Source organism: Oncorhynchus gorbuscha, linkage group LG01 (genome assembly GCF_021184085.1).
Source record: "Oncorhynchus gorbuscha isolate QuinsamMale2020 ecotype Even-year linkage group LG01, OgorEven_v1.0, whole genome shotgun sequence".
Classification (NCBI taxonomy): Eukaryota; Metazoa; Chordata; class Actinopteri; order Salmoniformes; family Salmonidae; genus Oncorhynchus; species Oncorhynchus gorbuscha.
In genome coordinates, this window is record NC_060173.1 from 5,659,411 (window position 1) to 5,678,744 (window position 19,334).

At 45.7% G+C, this 19,334-nt stretch overlaps 1 protein-coding gene across 2 annotated transcripts in view; it reads left to right on the forward strand.

Annotated features, from left to right (window-relative positions):
• The first annotated feature begins 483 nt into the window (after positions 1-483).
• Positions 484-19,334, forward strand: part of LOC124031742 (ATP-dependent Clp protease ATP-binding subunit clpX-like, mitochondrial) — a 25,294-nt gene continuing 6,443 nt past the window's right edge. The window contains exons 1-11 of one of the 2 annotated variants that reach the window (XM_046343371.1): positions 484-622; positions 1,107-1,183; positions 1,669-1,789; positions 2,198-2,315; positions 2,485-2,639; positions 7,835-7,988; positions 11,337-11,378; positions 14,999-15,163; positions 15,271-15,435; positions 17,582-17,670; positions 18,122-18,286. In XM_046343371.1, coding sequence (XP_046199327.1) covers positions 1,140-1,183; positions 1,669-1,789; positions 2,198-2,315; positions 2,485-2,639; positions 7,835-7,988; positions 11,337-11,378; positions 14,999-15,163; positions 15,271-15,435; positions 17,582-17,670; positions 18,122-18,286 — 1,218 coding nt within the window. In that variant the 5' untranslated portion in view covers positions 484-622; positions 1,107-1,139. Of the gene's footprint in view, positions 623-1,106; positions 1,184-1,628; positions 1,790-2,197; positions 2,316-2,484; positions 2,640-7,834; positions 7,989-11,336; positions 11,379-14,998; positions 15,164-15,270; positions 15,436-17,581; positions 17,671-18,121; positions 18,287-19,334 lie in introns of both variants that reach the window. The other variant, XM_046343362.1, reaches the window with a different exon arrangement.

Below are 19,334 nucleotides of genomic sequence, written 5' to 3' on the forward strand. Positions count from 1 at the left end.
CCTTTCACACTGAGATGCAGTGTCTTAGACCACAGATTTTGCGCCAACCTGGCACTCAATTATTTTAACTTTTTCCCTAGTTTTATACAGGGACATAAAACTAACACGGAGGGGGCTCAGCCCCATTTTGCACACTCGAGGTGCCGGGGCCTATGGGGGGTGGGGGTCTAGGCCGTCCTTAAATTGGAAAATTGTGCATTATTATTATTATTTCTATTTATATAAAAATGGTGTATATTTTTCTCCATACCTCTTGCTTGAGCTGTCTGTATCCTCCTGACTGGTGGCTATTTTTTATTTTTTATTAACAAAATATGCTTCTCTGATCAAATATTGAAAGGACTGTGAGTCTTATTCAGTACATTTTCGTTGTTGATTTGCTTTTCTAAAGTCTACCAACCATGTCAGCTACACAGCCGAATTGCAGTGTAAACGCGGTATGAGTTGAAGCGGTTTTACCCCGATTATATCTGAACGGTGTGACACCTTGGTATGGAATGACATCGTTGACCTGCTAATAAAACCTACACCGTCGCAGTGACTCCAGCCAAATTGTGCTCCGGGAAGAAACTTGTCAAGCCTCGTTATGGTTCCATCGTGCTTCGTGTAACACTTCAAAAAGGTAAGGTTTGGTTTTCTAGTAAACTATATATTGTTAAGCCACATTGTGCGTCTCTTAAACATGTCACATATAACTAAAAACATGTCAACTGGTTAGTTATGTTTCACCGGATAACTAAGTTAGCTAAATGACCTCTAATCCGGAATGATCACTTGTTTTTCTGTCTCTAGCCGTGTTTCCTACATAAAATAAATGAATTTAGTTGCCCCACTGGCTTCCAAGTCCAGCCTCGGGTGTTTTATTTTTGTATTTTCACGTTTGTATAATAACTTGTCTGAGGACCACTACTTGTTGACGGGTGAACCTGAATAACTATTTCGTTATATTGTTAGTAAGGAGTTTAGTTCCGTCAGATGTTTACGTGACTTTGTTTACTTCACTATCTAATTGTGTCCTGGGTATCTACTACAGTACCTAACACTTGCCCGGGTTGATTCATGCTGGTTAGTAGTTAATCCTGTTTTATCTGTGTTTTATTTGCTAGACATTGATTGATTGACTAAAGTATGTCCTGTACATGCACATCGGCCGTGAGGATATTCTTGAATTCAGCACACAGAGGTAACGACACTTTAATCTTAATAAATTGTCATAGATAATAATAGTAATCTAAACGCGTCTCTAGCTAAACTTAAAAAAAAAAAAAAAATTTAAACAGGACGTCCTGTTGCATTACTTTAATACATTTTGGGTGTGAGAATTGTGTGCGATGTCACATGTAGCGTAATGCCAGATGTTGATATTGAAATGGTAAACAACACCTTAGACTACGTGATAATTAATGATTTCCGGGAAAGGCTGATCTAATGATTGGCTGATAGAGGAGGGGAAACGAGGCATAGAAATTGAATGAAATCATTCTATATCTATGGAACGGGGAAGTTGGCCTGACCTAATATATATGAATCGTGGCCATCCAGAAATGAAAACTACCAAGTTTATGGATAGGCCTAAACATGTGTTTCTGTTGTAAAATGGTGTTAAAATGGTCTAAAATGTTGTACAGGACTGTCTTGTTCTCGTATTCAACTGTATGCTTTGAGCAGACCTGGTTCTTGTGAAGCTCACCTGCCACCCAGAGTCCGAGTCAGATCCTTCCATGAAACGGCAGTGTGTTTCGTTGCCAAAGATGGAACAACCAAGGATGGATCCAGTGACAGTAGAAAGGTAAACACATCTGTTCGATTTACAGAATGAATCACCCCGTGGTGACTAGACCCAGATCTGTTTGGACTTGTCTCGTCAACTCCTATGGTCATTGCTAAACTTGACATAACAACGTGGCAAGGATGAATTGTTCCCAGATCTGTTTATGCTAAGTGGTGACATCTTTAATAGAACGATTTGAGTTGAAATGGAATTGGGCCCCCATCTCTGGTGGTGACAAGACACAAGAATAAACTTTGTAATAAATACACAGTGCTTTTTTTAAATATTTTTTTTCAAGCAGTGACAACGACATAGCATAACATTACATTCACGATAGTGTCTCTCTCTCTCTCTCTCTCTTCTCTCTCTCTCTCTCTCTCTTCTCTTCTCTCTCTCTTCTCTCTCTCTCGTGTTCGTCATATGCAGAAGAACCTCAGTGAAGGAAAGAGACTTCCGGGCTCTTCTGGTGGGTCAGGGAAGGGGGGTAACCAGCTGCACTGTCCCAAATGTGGAGACCCATGTACACATGTGGAGACCTTTGTATGTGAGTAACCTTTAAAAAAAAAAAGTTTTAATAATAAATAAGAGGCTGTATTTTCTAGTTGTAGAAAAAGCAGTGGTAATAACGATTGACTTGTCACACAGTCACTGCTATTGAAATGTTTCCCTTTTCCGTCTCATACAATGTTGTTGTTTGTTTTGTTGTTGCTCAGCGTCAACACGTTTTGTAAAGTGTGAGAAATGCCATCACTTCTTCGTGGTGCTCTCTGAGACGGACTCTAAGGAGGGTCTGAAAACAGAAGCAGAGTCGCCCGTTGAGGCTGTCAAAATGGCCTACACACAGAAACCTCCCCCGCCACCCAAAAAGGTACGTGCACCAATGACCATAAAGAGGAACTGGTTCTTGTTTCTCCTGTTTTTTTGTTTGTTTGTTAATGTCATGGTTATCGTCAAACAGGAATGACTGTGATGATGCTGCAGGTATACCTGGAGCTATAATGCATTCCATACATTTTTTTTTTGGGGGGGGGGGTTACTGAGCAAATTTCAGGTCTACAACTTCAACGTTGTGAAAATTCTGTACAACTTCCAGAGTGAGTTTACTGTGAACACTGAGGCTGTACCAGCATTAAGTTACAGTTTTACTGTGAACACTGAGGCTGTACCTGCTTTAAGTTACAGTTTTACTGTGAACACTGAGGCTGTACCAGCATTAAGTTACAGTTTTACTGTGAACACAGGCTGTACCCACTAAGTTACAGTTTTACTGTGAACACTGAGGCTGTACCCACTAAGTTACAGTTTTACTGTGAACACAGGCTGTACCCACTAAGTTACAGTTTTACTGTGAACACTGAGGCTGTACCCACTAAGTTAAAGTTTTACTGTGAACACTGAGGCTGTACCCACTAAGTTACAGTTTTACTGTGAACACTGAGGCTGTACCAGCATTAAGTTACAGTTTTACTGTGAACACTGAGGCTGTACCAGCATTAAGTTACAGTTTTACTGTGAACACTGAGGCTGTACCAGCATTAAGTTAGTTTTACTGTGAACACTGAGGCTGTACCTGCTTTAAGTTACAGTTTTAACAGTGGCCAAGTCGGATACTGTGGCTATTTGATCATAATGTGGGACTACCATCAAGAACAATGGAGAAAATGCATCCCATAATATAAACAAATATTGAGGTAGGATATATGATCACACCGGTAATAGATCCGTTGTTATATTACTTGTGAGGCACATCTGAGTGAGCAGACATTTAAATTATTTGTGTTTTTATTTTACTGGGCTGATGGTGCCTGCATCTGACGGTCTGTCTCAGCAGAGGGAGAGAGCAGCAGGCTGAGGGAGAGAACAGCAGACTGAGGGTCAGTCTCAGCAGAGGGAGAGAACAGCAGACTGAGGGTCAGTCTCAGCAGAGAGAGAGAGAGCAGCAGACTGAGGGTCAGTCTCAGCAGAGAGAGAGCAGCAGACTGAGGGTCAGTCTCAGCAGAGAGAGAGCAGCAGACTGAGGGTCAGTCTCAGCAGAGGGAGAGAGCAGCAGACTGAGGGTCAGTCTCAGCAGAGGGAGAGAGCAGCAGACTGAGGGTCAGTCTCAGCAGAGGGAGAGCGCGGCAGACTGAGGGAGAGAGCAGCAGACTGAGGGTCAGTCTCAGCAGAGGGAGAGAGCAGCAGACTGAGGGAGAGAGCAGCAGACTGAGGGTCAGTCTCAGCAGAGGGAGAGCGCGGCAGACTGAGGGAGAGAGCAGCAGACTGAGGGTCAGTCTCAGCAGAGGGAGAGAGCAGCAGAGGGAGAGAGCAGCAGAGGAAGAGAGCAGCAGAGGGAGAAAGCGGCAGACTGAGGGTCAGTCTCAGCAGAGGGAGAGAGAGAGCAGCAGACTGAGGGAGAGAGCAGCAGACTGAGGGTCAGTCTCAGCAGAGGGAGAGAGAGAGCAGCAGACTGAGGGTCAGTCTCAGCAGAGGGAGAGAGCAGCAGACTGACGGTCAGTCTCAGCGTAGGGAGAGAGCAGCGGACTGAGGGAGAGGGCAGCAGAGGGAGAGAGTAGCAGACTGAGGGAGAGAGCAGCAGAGGGAGAGAGCAGCAGACTGAGGGTTAGTCTCAGCAGAGGGAGAGAGCAGCAGACTGAGGGTCAGTCTCAGCAGAGGGAGAGAGCAGCAGGCTGAGGGAGAGAGCAGCAGGCTGAGGGAGAGAGCAGCAGGCTGAGGGAGAGAGCAGCAGGCTGAGGGAGAGAGCAGCAGGCTGAGGGTCAGTCTCAGCAGAGGGAGAGAGCAGCAGACTGAGGGTCAGTCTCAGCAGAGGGAGAGAGCAGCAGAGGGAGAGAGCAGCAGACTGAGGGTCAGTCTCAGCAGAGGGAGAGAGCAGCAGACTGAGGGTCAGTCTCAGCAGAGGGAGAGAGCAGCAGAGGGAGAGAGCAGCAGACTGAGGGTCAGTCTCAGCAGAGGGAGAGAGCAGCAGACTGAGGGTCAGTCTCAGCAGAGGGAGAGAGCAGCAGACTGAGGGTCAGTCTCAGCAGAGGGAGAGAGCAGCAGACTGAGGGTCAGTCTCAGCAGAGGGAGAGAGCAGCAGACTGAGGGTCAGTCTCAGCAGAGGGAGAGAGCAGCAGACTGAGGGAGAGAGCAGCAGACTGAGGATCAGTCTCAGCAGAGGGAGAGAGCAGCAAACTGAGGGAGAGAGCAGCAGACTGAGGATCAGTCTCAGCAGAGGGAGAGACAGCAGGTGAGGGAGAGACAGCAGGTGAGGGAGAGAGCAGCAGACTGAGGGTCAGTCTCAGCAGAGGGAGAGAGCATCAGGCTGAGGGAGAGAGCAGCAGACTGAGGGTCAGTCTCAGCAGAGGGAGAGAGCAGCAGACTGACGGTCAGTCTCAGCGTAGGGAGAGAGCAGCGGACTGAGGGAGAGAGCAGCAGAGGGAGAGAGTAGCAGACTGAGGGAGAGAGCAGCAGAGGGAGAGAGCAGCAGACTGAGGGTTAGTCTCAGCAGAGGGAGAGAGCAGCAGACTGAGGGTCAGTCTCAGCAGAGGGAGAGAGCAGCAGGCTGAGGGAGAGAGCAGCAGAGGGAGAGAGCGGCAGACTGAGGGAGAGAGCAGCAGAGGGAGAGAGCGGCAGATTGAGGGAGACAGAGGGTCAAAAACAGCAGGTCCAGAACAAGGTAAGCCGTCCTGTGAACATTTTCAGGGTTCCATAGCCCCAGGTAGAACAGTTGAAAATGAATCGGCAGCACTGGAGAGGACAGCCAGAGGCATGGTTCTTAGGACTCTCGTCCTCCAGGAGGGGAGAATTAGATGGTGCGTTCTTAAGATCACACAGGACACCAGATAAGACATGACAATTACACCAGATATAACAGACTGAACCCAACCCCCCGGGACACAGACTGCTGCAGCATAGAGACTGAGACAGGGGGAGGTCGGGGAACACTGTGGCCCCGTCCGACGATACCCCCGGACAGGGACAAACGGGCAGGATATAACCCCACCCACTTTACTAAAGCATAGTTCCCACACCACTAGAGGGATATCATCAGACCACCAACTTACTACCCTGAGACAAGGTTGAGTATAGCCCACGAAGATCTCCTCTACCGCACGAGCCCGACGGGGCACAAAACCGGACAGGAAGATCAAGTCAGTGACTCAAGCCTGGCATGAAGTGACGCAGCCCTGGTAGAGCACCAGTAAGACAGTGACTCAAGCCTGGCACGACGTGCCGCAGCCCTGGTAGAGCACCAGTAAGACAGTGACTCAAGCCTGGCACGACGTGCCGCAGCCCTGGTAGAGCACCAGTAAGTCAGTGACTCAAGCCTGGCACGACGTGACGCAGCCCTGGTAGAGCACCAGTAAGTCAGTGACTCAAGCCTGGCACGACGTGCCGCAGCCCTGGTAGAGCACCAGTAAGCCAGTGACTCAAGCCTGGCACGACGTGCCGCAGCCGTGGTAGAGCACCAGTAAGTCAGTGACTCAAGCCTGGCACGACGTGCCGCAGCCCTGGTAGAGCACCAGTAAGCCAGTGACTCAAGCCTGGCACGACGTGCCGCAGCCGTGGTAGAGCACCAGTAAGCCAGTGACTCAGCCCCTGTTATATGGGCCGAGGCAGAGAATCCCAGTGGAGAGAGGGGAGCCGGTCTGGCAGAGACAGCAAGGACGGTTCGTCACTTCAGTGCCTTTTCGTTCACCTTCGCACCTCTCTCCCAGACTACACTCAATCATAGGACCTACTGAAGAGATGAGTCTTTGGCCTTTCAGCCTGCTTATTGTGACCGTAGTGTACGTGTAGGTATGTACGGTAGGACCAAATCGGAGAGATGGGTAGGAGCAAGTCCATGTAACGCTTTGTAGGTTAGCAGTAAAACCTTGAAATCAGCCCTTGCCTTAACAGGAACCAGTGTAGGGAAGCTAGCACTGGAGAAATATGATCACATTTTTTTGGTTCTAGTCAGGATTCTAGCAGCCGTGTTTTGCACTAGCTGAAGTTTATTTAGTGCTTTATCCGGGTAGCCGGAAAGTAGAGCATTGCAGTAGTCTAATCTAGAAGTGACAAAAACATGGATTAGCTTTTCTGCATCATTTTTTGACAAAAAGTTTACCGTTTTAGCAATTTAACGAAAATTGGAGAAAAAAAACTACCCTTTGAAACAGTCTTGATGTTTGTCAAAAGAGAAATCAGGGTACAGAGTAACGCCGAGGTCCTTCACGGTTTTATTTGAGACGACCGTACACCCATCTGACAGCACATCTCTCTGTTCCTTGGGACCTAGAACAAGCGTCTCTGTTTCCTTGGGACCTAGAACAAGAGTCTCTGTTTCCTTGGGACCTAGAACAAGAGTCTCTGTTTCCTTGGGACCTAGAACAAGCGTCCCTGTTTCCTTGGGACCTAGAACAAGCGTCTCTGTTTCCTTGGGACCTAGAACAAGCGTCTCTGTTTCCTTGGGACCTAGAACAAGCGTCTCTGTTTCCTTGGGACCTAGAACAAGCGTCTCTGTTTCCTTGGGACCTAGAACAAGCGTCTCTGTTTCCTTGGGACCTAGAACAAGCGTCTCTGTTTCCTTGGGACCTAGAACAAGCGTCTCTGTTTCCTTGGGACCTAGAACAAGCGTCTCTGTTTCCTTGGGACCTAGAACAAGCGTCTCTGTTTCCTTGGGACCTAGAACAAGCGTCTCTGTTTCCTTGGGACCTAGAACAAGCGTCTCTGTTTCCTTGGGACCTAGAACAAGCGTCTCTTTTGTCCAGAGTTTTAAAAGTAAAACGTGCCGCCATCCACTTCCTTATTTCTGTAATAAACAGGCTCCTAGTTTTAAAAATAAATAAATATTTAATCTTACTCTGCATTGTTGGAAAAGGACCCATAAGTAAACATTTCACTGTTAGTCTACACCTGTTGTTTATGAAACATATAGAATTTATTTGGGTGGGGGGGGGATTGATAATGCACCGTAAGACTAGTCATGAGCTTAAACTTTACTTAAAGCCTGGAGATGCATTATGAAACAGTTCCTTTTATTGATAGGTTTGTTTGAACACGTTAAAGGTCTTCATCGTAAATGTCAATGACACTGTCTTTCAGATCTATGCCTACCTGGACAGGTACGTAGTGGGTCAGTCCTATGCTAAGAAGGTGCTGGCGGTAGCTGTGTATAATCACTACAAGAGAATCTACAACATCCCTGCTGGGAGCAGACAGGTGGAGGTGGAGAAACAGGCCTCGCTCACACCACGAGGTCAGTAGTACAGTCTACTGTTAGTTAGAAACAGGCCTCGCTCACACCACGAGGTCAGTAGTACAGTCTACTGTTAGTTAGAAACAGGCCTCACACCACGAGGTCAGTAGTACAGTCTACTGTTAGTTAGAAACAGGCCTCGCTCACACCACGAGGTCAGTAGTACAGTCTACTGTTAGTTAGAAACAGGCTTCGCTCACACCGAGGTCAGTAGTACAGTCTACTGTTAGTTAGAAACAGGCCTCACACCACGAGGTCAGTAGTACAGTCTACTGTTAGTTAGAAACAGGCCTCGCTCACACCACGAGGTCAGTAGTACAGTCTACTGTTAGTTAGAAACAGGCCTCACTCACTCCACGAGGTTAGTAGTACAGTCTACTGTTAGTTAGAAACAGGCCTCACACCACGAGGTCAGTAGTACAGTCTACTGTTAGTTAGAAACAGGCCTCACACCACGAGGTCAGTAGTACAGTCTACTGTTAGTTAGAAACAGGCCTCGCTCACACCACGAGGTCAGTAGTACAGTCTACTGTTAGTTAGAAACAGGCCTCACTCCACGAGGTCAGTAGTACAGTCTACTGTTAGTTAGAAACAGGCCTCACACCACGAGGTCAGTAGTACAGTCTACTGTTAGTTAGAAACAGGCCTCACACCACGAGGTCAGTAGTACAGTCTACTGTTAGTTAGAAACAGGCCTCACACCACGAGGTCAGTAGTACAGTCTACTGTTAGTTAGAAACAGGCCTCACACCACAAGGTCAGTAGTACAGTCTACTGTTAGTTAGAAACAGGCTTCGCTCACACCGAGGTCAGTAGTACAGTCTACTGTTAGTTAGAAACAGGCTTCGCTCACACCACGAGGTCAGTAGTACAGTCTACTGTTAGTTAGAAACAGGCCTCACACCACGAGGTCAGTAGTACAGGCTACTGTTAGTTAGAAACAGGCCTCACTCCACGAGGTCAGTAGTACAGTCTACTGTTAGTTAGAAACAGGCCTCACACCACGAGGTCAGTAGTACAGTCTACTGTTAGTTAGAAACAGGCCTCACACCACGAGGTCAGTAGTACAGTCTACTGTTAGTTAGAAACAGGCCTCACACCACGAGGTCAGTAGTACAGTCTACTGTTAGTTAGAAACAGGCCTCGCACCACGAGGTCAGTAGTACAGTCTACTGTTAGTTAGAAACAGGCTTCGCTCACACCGAGGTCAGTAGTACAGTCTACTGTTAGTTAGAAACAGGCCTCACACCACGAGGTCAGTAGTACAGGCTACTGTTAGTTAGAAACAGGCCTCACACCACGAGGTCAGTAGTACAGTCTACTGTTAGTTAGAAACAGGCCTCACACCACGAGGTCAGTAGTACAGTCTACTGTTAGTTAGAAACAGGCCTCACACCACGAGGTCAGTAGTACAGTCTACTGTTAGTTAGAAACAGGCCTCACACCACGAGGTCAGTAGTACAGTCTACTGTTAGTTAGAAACAGGCCTCACACCACGAGGTCAGTAGTACAGTCTACTGTTAGTTAGAAACAGGCTTCGCTCACACCGAGGTCAGTAGTACAGTCTACTGTTAGTTAGAAACAGGCTTCGCTCACACCACGAGGTCAGTAGTACAGTCTACTGTTAGTTAGAAACAGGCCTCGCTCACACCACGAGGTCAGTAGTACAGTCTACTGTTAGTTAGAAACAGGCTTCGCTCACACCGAGGTCAGTAGTACAGTCTACTGTTAGTTAGAAACAGGCTTCGCTCACACCACGAGGTCAGTAGTACAGTCTACTGTTAGTTAGAAACAGGCCTCACACCACGAGGTCAGTAGTACAGGCTACTGTTAGTTAGAAACAGGCCTCGCTCACACCACGAGGTCAGTAGTACAGTCTACTGTTAGTTAGAAACAGGCCTCACACCACGAGGTCAGTAGTACAGTCTACTGTTAGTTAGAAACAGGCCTCGCTCACACCACGAGGTCAGTAGTACAGTCTACTGTTAGTTAGAAACAGGCCTCACACCACGAGGTCAGTAGTACAGTCTACTGTTAGTTAGAAACAGGCTTCGCTCACACCACGAGGTCAGTAGTACAGTCTACTGTTAGTTAGAAACAGGCCTCACACCACGAGGTCAGTAGGTAAGGTAGCTAAAGACCTCACTCACACTACAAGGTCAGTATAGACTACTGGTAGTTACCATTATAAAACCCATCTACTGTTAGCTGTAGTAGTTCTGACACCACGAGGTCAGCGTAGTCTGTTAGCTGTAGTAGTTCTGACACCACGAGGTCAGCGTAGTCTGTTAGCTGTAGTAGTTCTGACACCACGAGGTCAGCGTAGTCTGTTAGCTGTAGTAGTTCTGACACCACGAGGTCAGCGTAGTCTGTTAGCTGTAGTAGTTCTGACACCACGAGGTCAGCGTAGTCTGTTAGCTGTAGTAGTTCTGACACCACGAGGTCAGCGTAGTCTGTTAGCTGTAGTAGTTCTGACACCACGAGGTCAGCGTAGTCTGTTAGCTGTAGTAGTTCTGACACCACGAGGTCAGCGTAGTCTGTTAGCTGTAGTAGTTCTGACACCACGAGGTCAGCGTAGTCTGTTAGCTGTAGTAGTTCTGACACCACGAGGTCAGCGTAGTCTGTTAGCTGTAGTAGTTCTGACACCACGAGGTCAGCGTAGTCTGTTAGCTGTAGTAGTTCTGACACCACGAGGTCAGCGTAGTCTGTTAGCTGTAGTAGTTCTGACACCACGAGGTCAGCGTAGTCTGTTAGCTGTAGTAGTTCTGACACCACGAGGTCAGCGTAGTCTGTTAGCTGTAGTAGTTCTGACACCACGAGGTCAGCGTAGTCTGTTAGCTGTAGTAGTTCTGACACCACGAGGTCAGCGTCGTCTGTTAGCTGTAGTAGTTCTGACACCACGAGGTCAGCGTCGTCTGTTAGCTGTAGTAGTTCTGACACCACGAGGTCAGTCAGCTAAAGGCCTTTGTTTAAAATGTTAGTAATATTTAGCCTCAGCTTCCAGGAAACGTAGACTGGACAAAAATGAAGTTGGCTTACTTCCAGAATAGTAGAATTTCAGTAGGCAACAAAGACCCAACCACTGTTTTCTAGAATGTGCTGAAACACCTGTTCAAGTCCTGTTCATATACCTCAAGGTGCTCTCGTTTAGTATAATTTGCCATTTGTTCAATGATTTTACTTTTTACACCCACATTTCACAGTTTTAAATGGATTTTTAATGGATTTAACAAGGTGATGATATTACAACAACAGTGGGATCTGATTCCTCCTTTGCAGAACTGTAGTGATGATGTGTAAATCTGTCTGTGATCGCGTTGATTTGGAGTACTTTGTCATCCTCTGTAGAGCTCGAGATGAGAAGATGGGAGGATGAGTACAGATTCACCAGTAAGCCATTTGATTGGTCCTCCTTACATAGTGTCGTGTCATTGACGATTTTTTTTTAAACATGTCACATTTTTGATTGGAGCATTCTGTTTTGTTACATTTTATATATTTATTTATTTATTTTCAAGAATTTTACAAATGCTTAAGTTTACAGGTTAAAGTCTCTTGTTCTTAATTACTTATTGTTTTCAGGGTGTGTTAGATGATAAAAAAATAAATGTATGCTGAACTTTCACACCTGATTTCAATTAGTCAACTAATAATCACAAATCTTTTGACTAATTTAATCAGTTGTGGCAGTTTCGGGTTAAAACAAAAATGTGGGGGGGGCGGGCTCTACCAACTGAGCCAAACAGGGAGGGTGGGGGCGGGCTCTACCAACTGAGCCAAACAGGGAGGGTGGGGGCGGGCTCTACCAACTGAGCCAAACAGGGAGGGTGGGGGCGGGGCTCTACCAACTGAGCCCAACAGGGAGGGTGGGGGCGGGCTCTACCAACTGAGCCCAACAGGAAGCCCGTATTTAGTATTTGAAAGTATGTTGACTACACAGTGGCTCCCAGTAGAGCAGAACACATGTATTTTTAGATTGAACTTTGACCTATTGCAGCGACGCAGCACCACATATACTGATACTTCACGTTATAACCAAAGAGCCTAGATGATGTAATACCATGCCTGGAGAACTGATAACGCGCCATACACGGCGTGTACAAAACAATAAGAACACCGAGGTGGAAAATCAATACCTGGGACCTCTTGCCGTCAATCTCTTTATTATCAGCAAGCTGGGCGGCAGGTAGCCTATAGTGGATAGAGCGTTGGGCCAGTAACCAATCAAATCCCTGAGCTGACAAGGTGGAACAGTGGGTTAACTGTCGCTCTGCCCCCCCCTGAACAAGGCAGTTAACCCCACTGTTCCCCTGAACAAGGCAGTTAACCCCACTGTTCCCCTGAACAAGGCAGTTAACCCACTGTTCCCCTGAACAAGGCAGTTAACCCACTGTTTCCCGGGCCCTGAACAAGGCTGTTAACCCACTGTTACCCTGAACACGGCTGTTAACCCACTGTTCCCCTGAACACGGCTGTTAACCCACTGTTCCCCTGAACACAGCTGTTAACCCACTGTTCCCCTGAACACGGCTGTTAACCCACTGTTCCCCTGAACAAGGCAGTTAACCCACTGTTCCCCTGAACAAGGCAGTTAACCCACTGTTCCCCTGAACAAGGCAGTTAACCCACTGTTCCCCTGAACAAGGCAGTTAACCCACTGTTCCCCTGAACAAGGCAGTTAACCCACTGTTCCCCTGAACAAGGCAGTTAACCCACTGTTCCCCTGAACAAGGCAGTTAACCCACTGTTCCCCTGAACACGGCTGTTAACCCACTGTTCCCCTGAACAAGGCAGTTAACCCACTGTTCCCCTGAACAAGACAGTTAACCCACTGTTCCCCTGAACAAGACAGTTAACCCACTGTTCCCCTGAACAAGGCAGTTAACCCACTGTTCCCCTGAACACGGCAGTTAACCCACTGTTCCCCTGAACACGGCTGTTAACCCACTGTTCCCCTGAACACGGCTGTTAACCCACTGTTCCCCTGAACACGGCTGTTAACCCACTGTTCCCCTGAACAAGGCAGTTAACCCACTGTTCCCCTGAACAAGGCAGTTAACCCACTGTTCCCCTGAACAAGGCTGTTAACCCACTGTTCCCCTGAACAAGGCAGTTAACCCACTGTTCCCCTGAACACGGCTGTTAACCCACTGTTCCCCTGAACAGGCTGTTAACCCACTGTTCCCCTGAACAGGCTGTTAACCCACTGTTCCCCTGAACAAGGCTGTTAACCCACTGTTCCCCTGGCCCTGAACAAGGCAGTTAACCCACTGTTCCCCTGAACAAGGCAGTTAACCCACTGTTCCCCTGAACAAGGCAGTTAACCCACTGTTCCCCTGAACAAGGCAGTTAACCCACTGTTCCCCTGAACAAGGCAGTTAACCCACTGTTCCCCTGAACACGGCTGTTAACCCACTGTTCCCCTGAACAAGGCAGTTAACCCACTGTTCCCCTGAACAAGGCAGTTAACCCACTGTTCCCCTGAACAAGGCAGTTAACCCACTGTTCCCCTGAACAAGGCAGTTAACCCACTGTTCCCCTGAACAAGGCAGTTAACCCACTGTTCCCCGGTAGGCCGTCATTGTAAATAAGAGTTTGTTCTTAACTGACTTGTCTAGTTAGATAAAGGTTCAATTGAAAGGTTACAAACTCTGCACACCGTACAGCTTTCTCAGAAGGTCCGCTGGGACGGTCCCAACAGTTGCCTTATATACGTCTATACCATCAGTTATATTTGCCTGATTTAGCATAATTCATTCATTACCGGTGACTCGCAACATGTGACTGACCAATACCTCACGAGGCTTTCTCTCTCTCTCCCCCAAGTTGAGACCTTGAAACTGAGATACCTCGGTTGTTCCCATAGCAACAAGTTGAGGATTCCTCCATACACGATCAGTCAGTCACCTGCATGAACCCATCTGATTGGTTATTAGAAAACTAGCACTCCCTGTTCCTTTCTGTTGTTGTGTACTTGTAGAATAAGTTGACAAAACATTAGGAACACCTTCCTAATATTGAGTTGCCACCTCCACTTTTGCCCTCAGAACAGCCTCAATTCATCACGGCATGGACTCTACAAGGTGTTGAAGGCGTTCCACAGGGATGCTGGCCCATGTTGACTCCCAATGCTTCCCACCGTTGTGTCCAGTTGTCTGGATGTCCTTTGGGTGGTGGACCATTCTTGATTCGCACGGGGAAACTTGAGCGTGGAAAAACCCAGCAGCGTTGCAATTCTTGACCCAAACCGGTGCGCCTGGCATCTACTACCATACGCTTCAGTCGTTTGTCTTGTCCATTCACCCTCTGAATGGCACACATACACAAGCCATGTCTCAAGGCTTAAAAATCCTTCTTTAACCCGTCTCCTCCCCTTCATCTACATGTCTCCTCCCCTTCATCTACATGTCTCCTCCCCTTCGTCTACACGTCTCCTCCCCTTCGTCTACACGTCTCCTCCCCTTCGTCTACACGTCTCCTCCCCTTCGTCTACACGTCTCCTCCCCTTCGTCTACACGTCTCCTCCCCTTCATCTACACTGATTGAAGTGGATTTAACAGGTGACATCAATAAGGGATCCATAGCTTTCACCTTGATTCACCTGGTCAGTCTGTTATGGAAAGATCAGGTGTTCTTAATATTTTGTACACTGAGTATACAAGTAATACAGTAGAGATGTGTAGTACAAACACAAGTTGCCAGGTCACAGTAGGCTGACATTGAATATCCTGTTTGGAAAAGTGATGTTTTTGTGCCAGGTCATTTACCATGAGAGATGGGGAAACCCAAAATGTGTTTTCCCTAGCCTGGGGGGCAAACGTGTTTCTGCCCTCTCGCCAACTCCTTATGGAATCAGTCATGCCAAACAAGCTTGACAAGGACCACAATGGACTTGATATTTGACAAGAGCACAAACGGATCCTGGGACCAGGCTAGAATTCACCACTGTCCTGCTGCCAAATCACCTGAACCCAAATATACAATATGACTTGTTTTTGTTTACGTTGTAGAACTACTTCAGATAGCAGGGATCAGTCCCCATGGCAACGCTCTGGGAGCCTCCATGCAGCTGCAGGCTCCTCGGGAGAAGAGGGGCGGGGACGGGTTAGACTCCACCCACACTGACATCACACTGGAGAAGAGCAACATCGTGCTGTTAGGCCCAACCGGATCAGGTTACTCAACTATTTTTTTTTTTTTTTTGTCCAAAAACAACTTACTGTTGTGAAATATATCCTTTTCTCATGTCCATAAAAAATATATTCCTCACTATATTTCCCAGGCAAGACATTGTTGGCCCAGACTCTGGCCAAGTGTCTAGATGTACCTTTTGCCATCTGTGATTGTACCACCCTGACCCAGGCTGGCTACGTGGGGGAGGACATCGAGTCTGTTATCGCCAAACTGCTGCAGAACGCCAACTACTCTGTGGATAAAGCACAGCAAGGTGGGTGGCTCATAAACACTGGTTTCTGCATCTTCAGGGCTTCAATAGTTCCATAATGCTTTTCATGTACAGTACTTTGTGAGTAGTCTGATGCAGGGATTATATTCGGGGGGGGTTTTATTTATTTCTTTGCGGATGAGAATTCACTTGTGGTTATAAAAAAAACCTTATTATGAAAGTTGATCTTAATCACGTATGTACAAAATGTATAATAATGACCACCAATATAATACACCAATCCAATATAATACACCAATATAATACAATACACCAATATAATATAATGACCACCAATATAATATAATGACCACCAATATAATACACAAATCCAATATAATATAATGACCACCAATACAATATAATATACTGACCACCATCTCACTGAAGATGTGGTTTCCATGTACAGACATTGTGTTTCTGGGATATGTACAGTGCCTTCAAAAGGTATTCACACTCTTTGACTTTTTGTTGTTACAGCCTGAATTTTAAAATGGATTCAATTTAGATTGTGTGTCACTGGCCTACCCACAATACCCCCATAATGCAATAATGACTACCTCATCTTTGTACACACACACACACACACATCTTTGCGGTCCCTCAGTCGAGCAGTGAATTTCAAACACAGGTTCGACCACAAAGACTCTGCGAGGTTTTCAAATGCCTCGCGAAGAAGGGAACCTATTGGGAGATGGGTTAAAATAAAAAGTAGACATTGAATATCCCTTTTAAGCATGGTGAAGTTATTAATTACACTTTGGATCAAAACACCAGTCACTACAAAGATACAGGTGTCCTTCCTAACTCAGTTGCCGGAGAGGAAGGAAACCACTCAGGGATTTCACCATGAGGCCAATGGGGACTTTTTAAAACAGTTACTGAGTTCAATGGCCGTGATAGAAAACTGAGGGTGTCATCGGCAAGGACTGGGGAGTTTTTATTATTTTTACATTTTTTTTTTAGGATAAAAAGAAATGGAATAGAGTTAAGCACAGGCAGAATCCTAGAGGGAAAACCTGGTTCAGTCTGCTTTCCAACAGACACTGGGAGACAAATTCAGCAGAACAATAATACAAGGCCATGTCGACATTGAGTGGCCTAGTTAGTTTAGACTTAAATCAGTTGTAAAATCGATGGTAAGACTTGAACAGGGTTGTCTATTTCATGATCAGCAACCAACTTCAGAGTTTTAAAGAAGTGACCTAATAATGTGTACATATTGTACAATCCAAAGACTCTTAGAGATTTACCCAGAAAGCCTCACAGCTGTAATCACTCTTAGAGATTTACCCAGAAAGCCTCACAGCTGTAATCACTCTTAGAGATTTACCCAGAAAGCCTCACAGCTGTAATCACTCTTAGAGATTTACCCAGAAAGCCTCACAGCTGTAATCACTCTTAGAGATTTACCCAGAAAGCCTCACAGCTGTAATCACTCTTAGAGATTTACCCAGAAAGCCTCACAGCTGTAATCACTCTTAGAGATTTACCCAGAAAGCCTCACAGCTGTAATCACTCTTAGAGATTTACCCAGAAAGCCTCACAGCTGTAATCACTCTTAGAGATTTACCCAGAAAGCCTCACAGCTGTAATCACTGCCAAATGTGATTCTAACATGTATTGAATCAGGGGTGTGAATACTTTTATTTTATTTTCAATATATATTCAAAGATTTCTAAAAACATGTTTTCACCTATGTCATTATGGGGTAGATTGGTGAGGAGAAAAAAATATATATATTTAAACTATTTTGAATTCAGGCTGTGACACAACAAAATGTTGAATTAAGTCAAGGGGTATGAAAAATGTCATGAAGGCACTGAAAGTAATTTGACCAACCTTTAGTTGACTGTAAACATCTCCCTGTCCAGGCATTGAAAGTAATTTGACCAACCTTTAGTTGACTGTAAACATCTCCCTGTCCAGGCATTGAAAGTAATTTGACCAACCTTTAGTTGACTGTAAACATCTCCCTGTCCAGGCATTGAAAGTAATTTGACCAACCTTTAGTTGACTGTAAACATCTCCCTGTCCAGGCATTGAAAGTAATTTGACCAACCTTTAGTTGACTGTAAACATCTCCCTGTCCAGGCATTGAAAGTAATTTGACCAACCTTTAGTTGACTGTAAACATCTCCCTGTCCAGGCATTGTGTTTCTGGATGAGGTGGATAAGATCGGCAGTGTTCCTGGGATCCACCAGCTCAGAGACGTAGGAGGAGAGGGTGTACAGCAGGCCAGTACTCAACACAACTCTACTTTTATCCTTGTGCTTGTAGAGCAGGGATCGCCGACTAGATTCAGCCTCGGGACGGTTTTTGTTGAGCAGATGGTCGGGAAGGCCAGAACGTAATTACAAATAGTTTGTAGAATGTAAATTGACTGAAAGAAGCCCAAAGAGAGATGTTTGACTAAAACATAATCATTTCAAACCTTGATTTACATTTGTAAACAATCATGTTTTTCTATTATGTATGGGAATACTTCAACAGATGACACTTGTAGCTGATTTTTTGGGTTTTAAGTCTTTTATATATCCAACAATGACATTTCTACATTTTTAATTATAAGTATAATGATTTTATTCTCTGTAAACTTTGGGGGGGGGGGGCAGTTGGGCAACCCTGTTGTAGAGCGTTTACCTAATGGTTGTATTGGTGATAGACGTCGTGTGTTTCTGAATGTAGGGCCTGCTGAAACTCCTGGAGGGCACGGTCGTGAACGTTCCAGAGAAGAACTCCAGGAAGTTGAGAGGAGAGACGGTGCCGGTGAACACCACTAACATCCTGTTCGTAGCGTCAGGGGCCTTCAACGGACTCGACAGAATCGTCAGCAGACGAAAGAATGAAAAGGTTAGTAAGAAAAAAAATATATATATATATAATTCTCCCCTTTTTTTGTATCGACCCACACCTGTAAAACGACTGCAGACGATTTAATTCCGTTCACTGGTTTTATAGAGAGACTTGGTCCGTTGAGTATCTCTAGTCTGAGCATTCTTAGGTTATGTATTTGTCCATTTTTAAAGGGTCAATCTGCGGTTTCTATATCTAATTTGAATAATGTTTTTTTTTCACCTTTTATTTAACCAGGTAGGCTAGTTGAGAACACCTTTATTTAACCAGGTAGGCTAGTTGAGAACACCTTTATTTAACCAGGTAGGCTAGTTGAGAACACCTTTATTTAACCAGGTAGGCTAGTTGAGAACACCTTTATTTAACCAGGTAGGCTAGTTGAGAACACCTTTATTTAACCAGGTAGGCCAGTTGAGAACACCTTTATTTAACCAGGTAGGCTAGTTGAGAACACCTTTATTTAACCAGGTAGGCTAGTTGAGAACACCTTTATTTAACCAGGTAGGCTAGTTGAGAACACCTTTATTTAACCAGGTAGGCTAGTTGAGAACACCTTTATTTAACCAGGTAGGCTAGTTGAGAACACCTTTATTTAACCAGGTAGGCTAGTTGAGAACACCTTTATTTAACCAGGTAGGCTAGTTGAGAACACCTTTATTTAACCAGGTAGGCTAGTTGAGAACACCTTTATTTAACCAGGTAGGCTAGTTGAGAACACCTTTATTTAACCAGGTAGGCTAGTTGAGAACACCTTTATTTAACCAGGTAGGCTAGTTGAGAACACCTTTATTTAACCAGGTAGGCTAGTTGAGAACACCTTTATTTAACCAGGTAGGCTAGTTGAGAACACCTTTATTTAACCAGGTAGGCTAGTTGAGAACACCTTTATTTAACCAGGTAGGCTAGTTGAGAACACCTTTATTTAACCAGGTAGGCTAGTTGAGAACACCTTTATTTAACCAGGTAGGCTAGTTGAGAACACCTTTATTTAACCAGGTAGGCCAGTTGAGAACACCTTTATTTAACCAGGTAGGCTAGTTGAGAA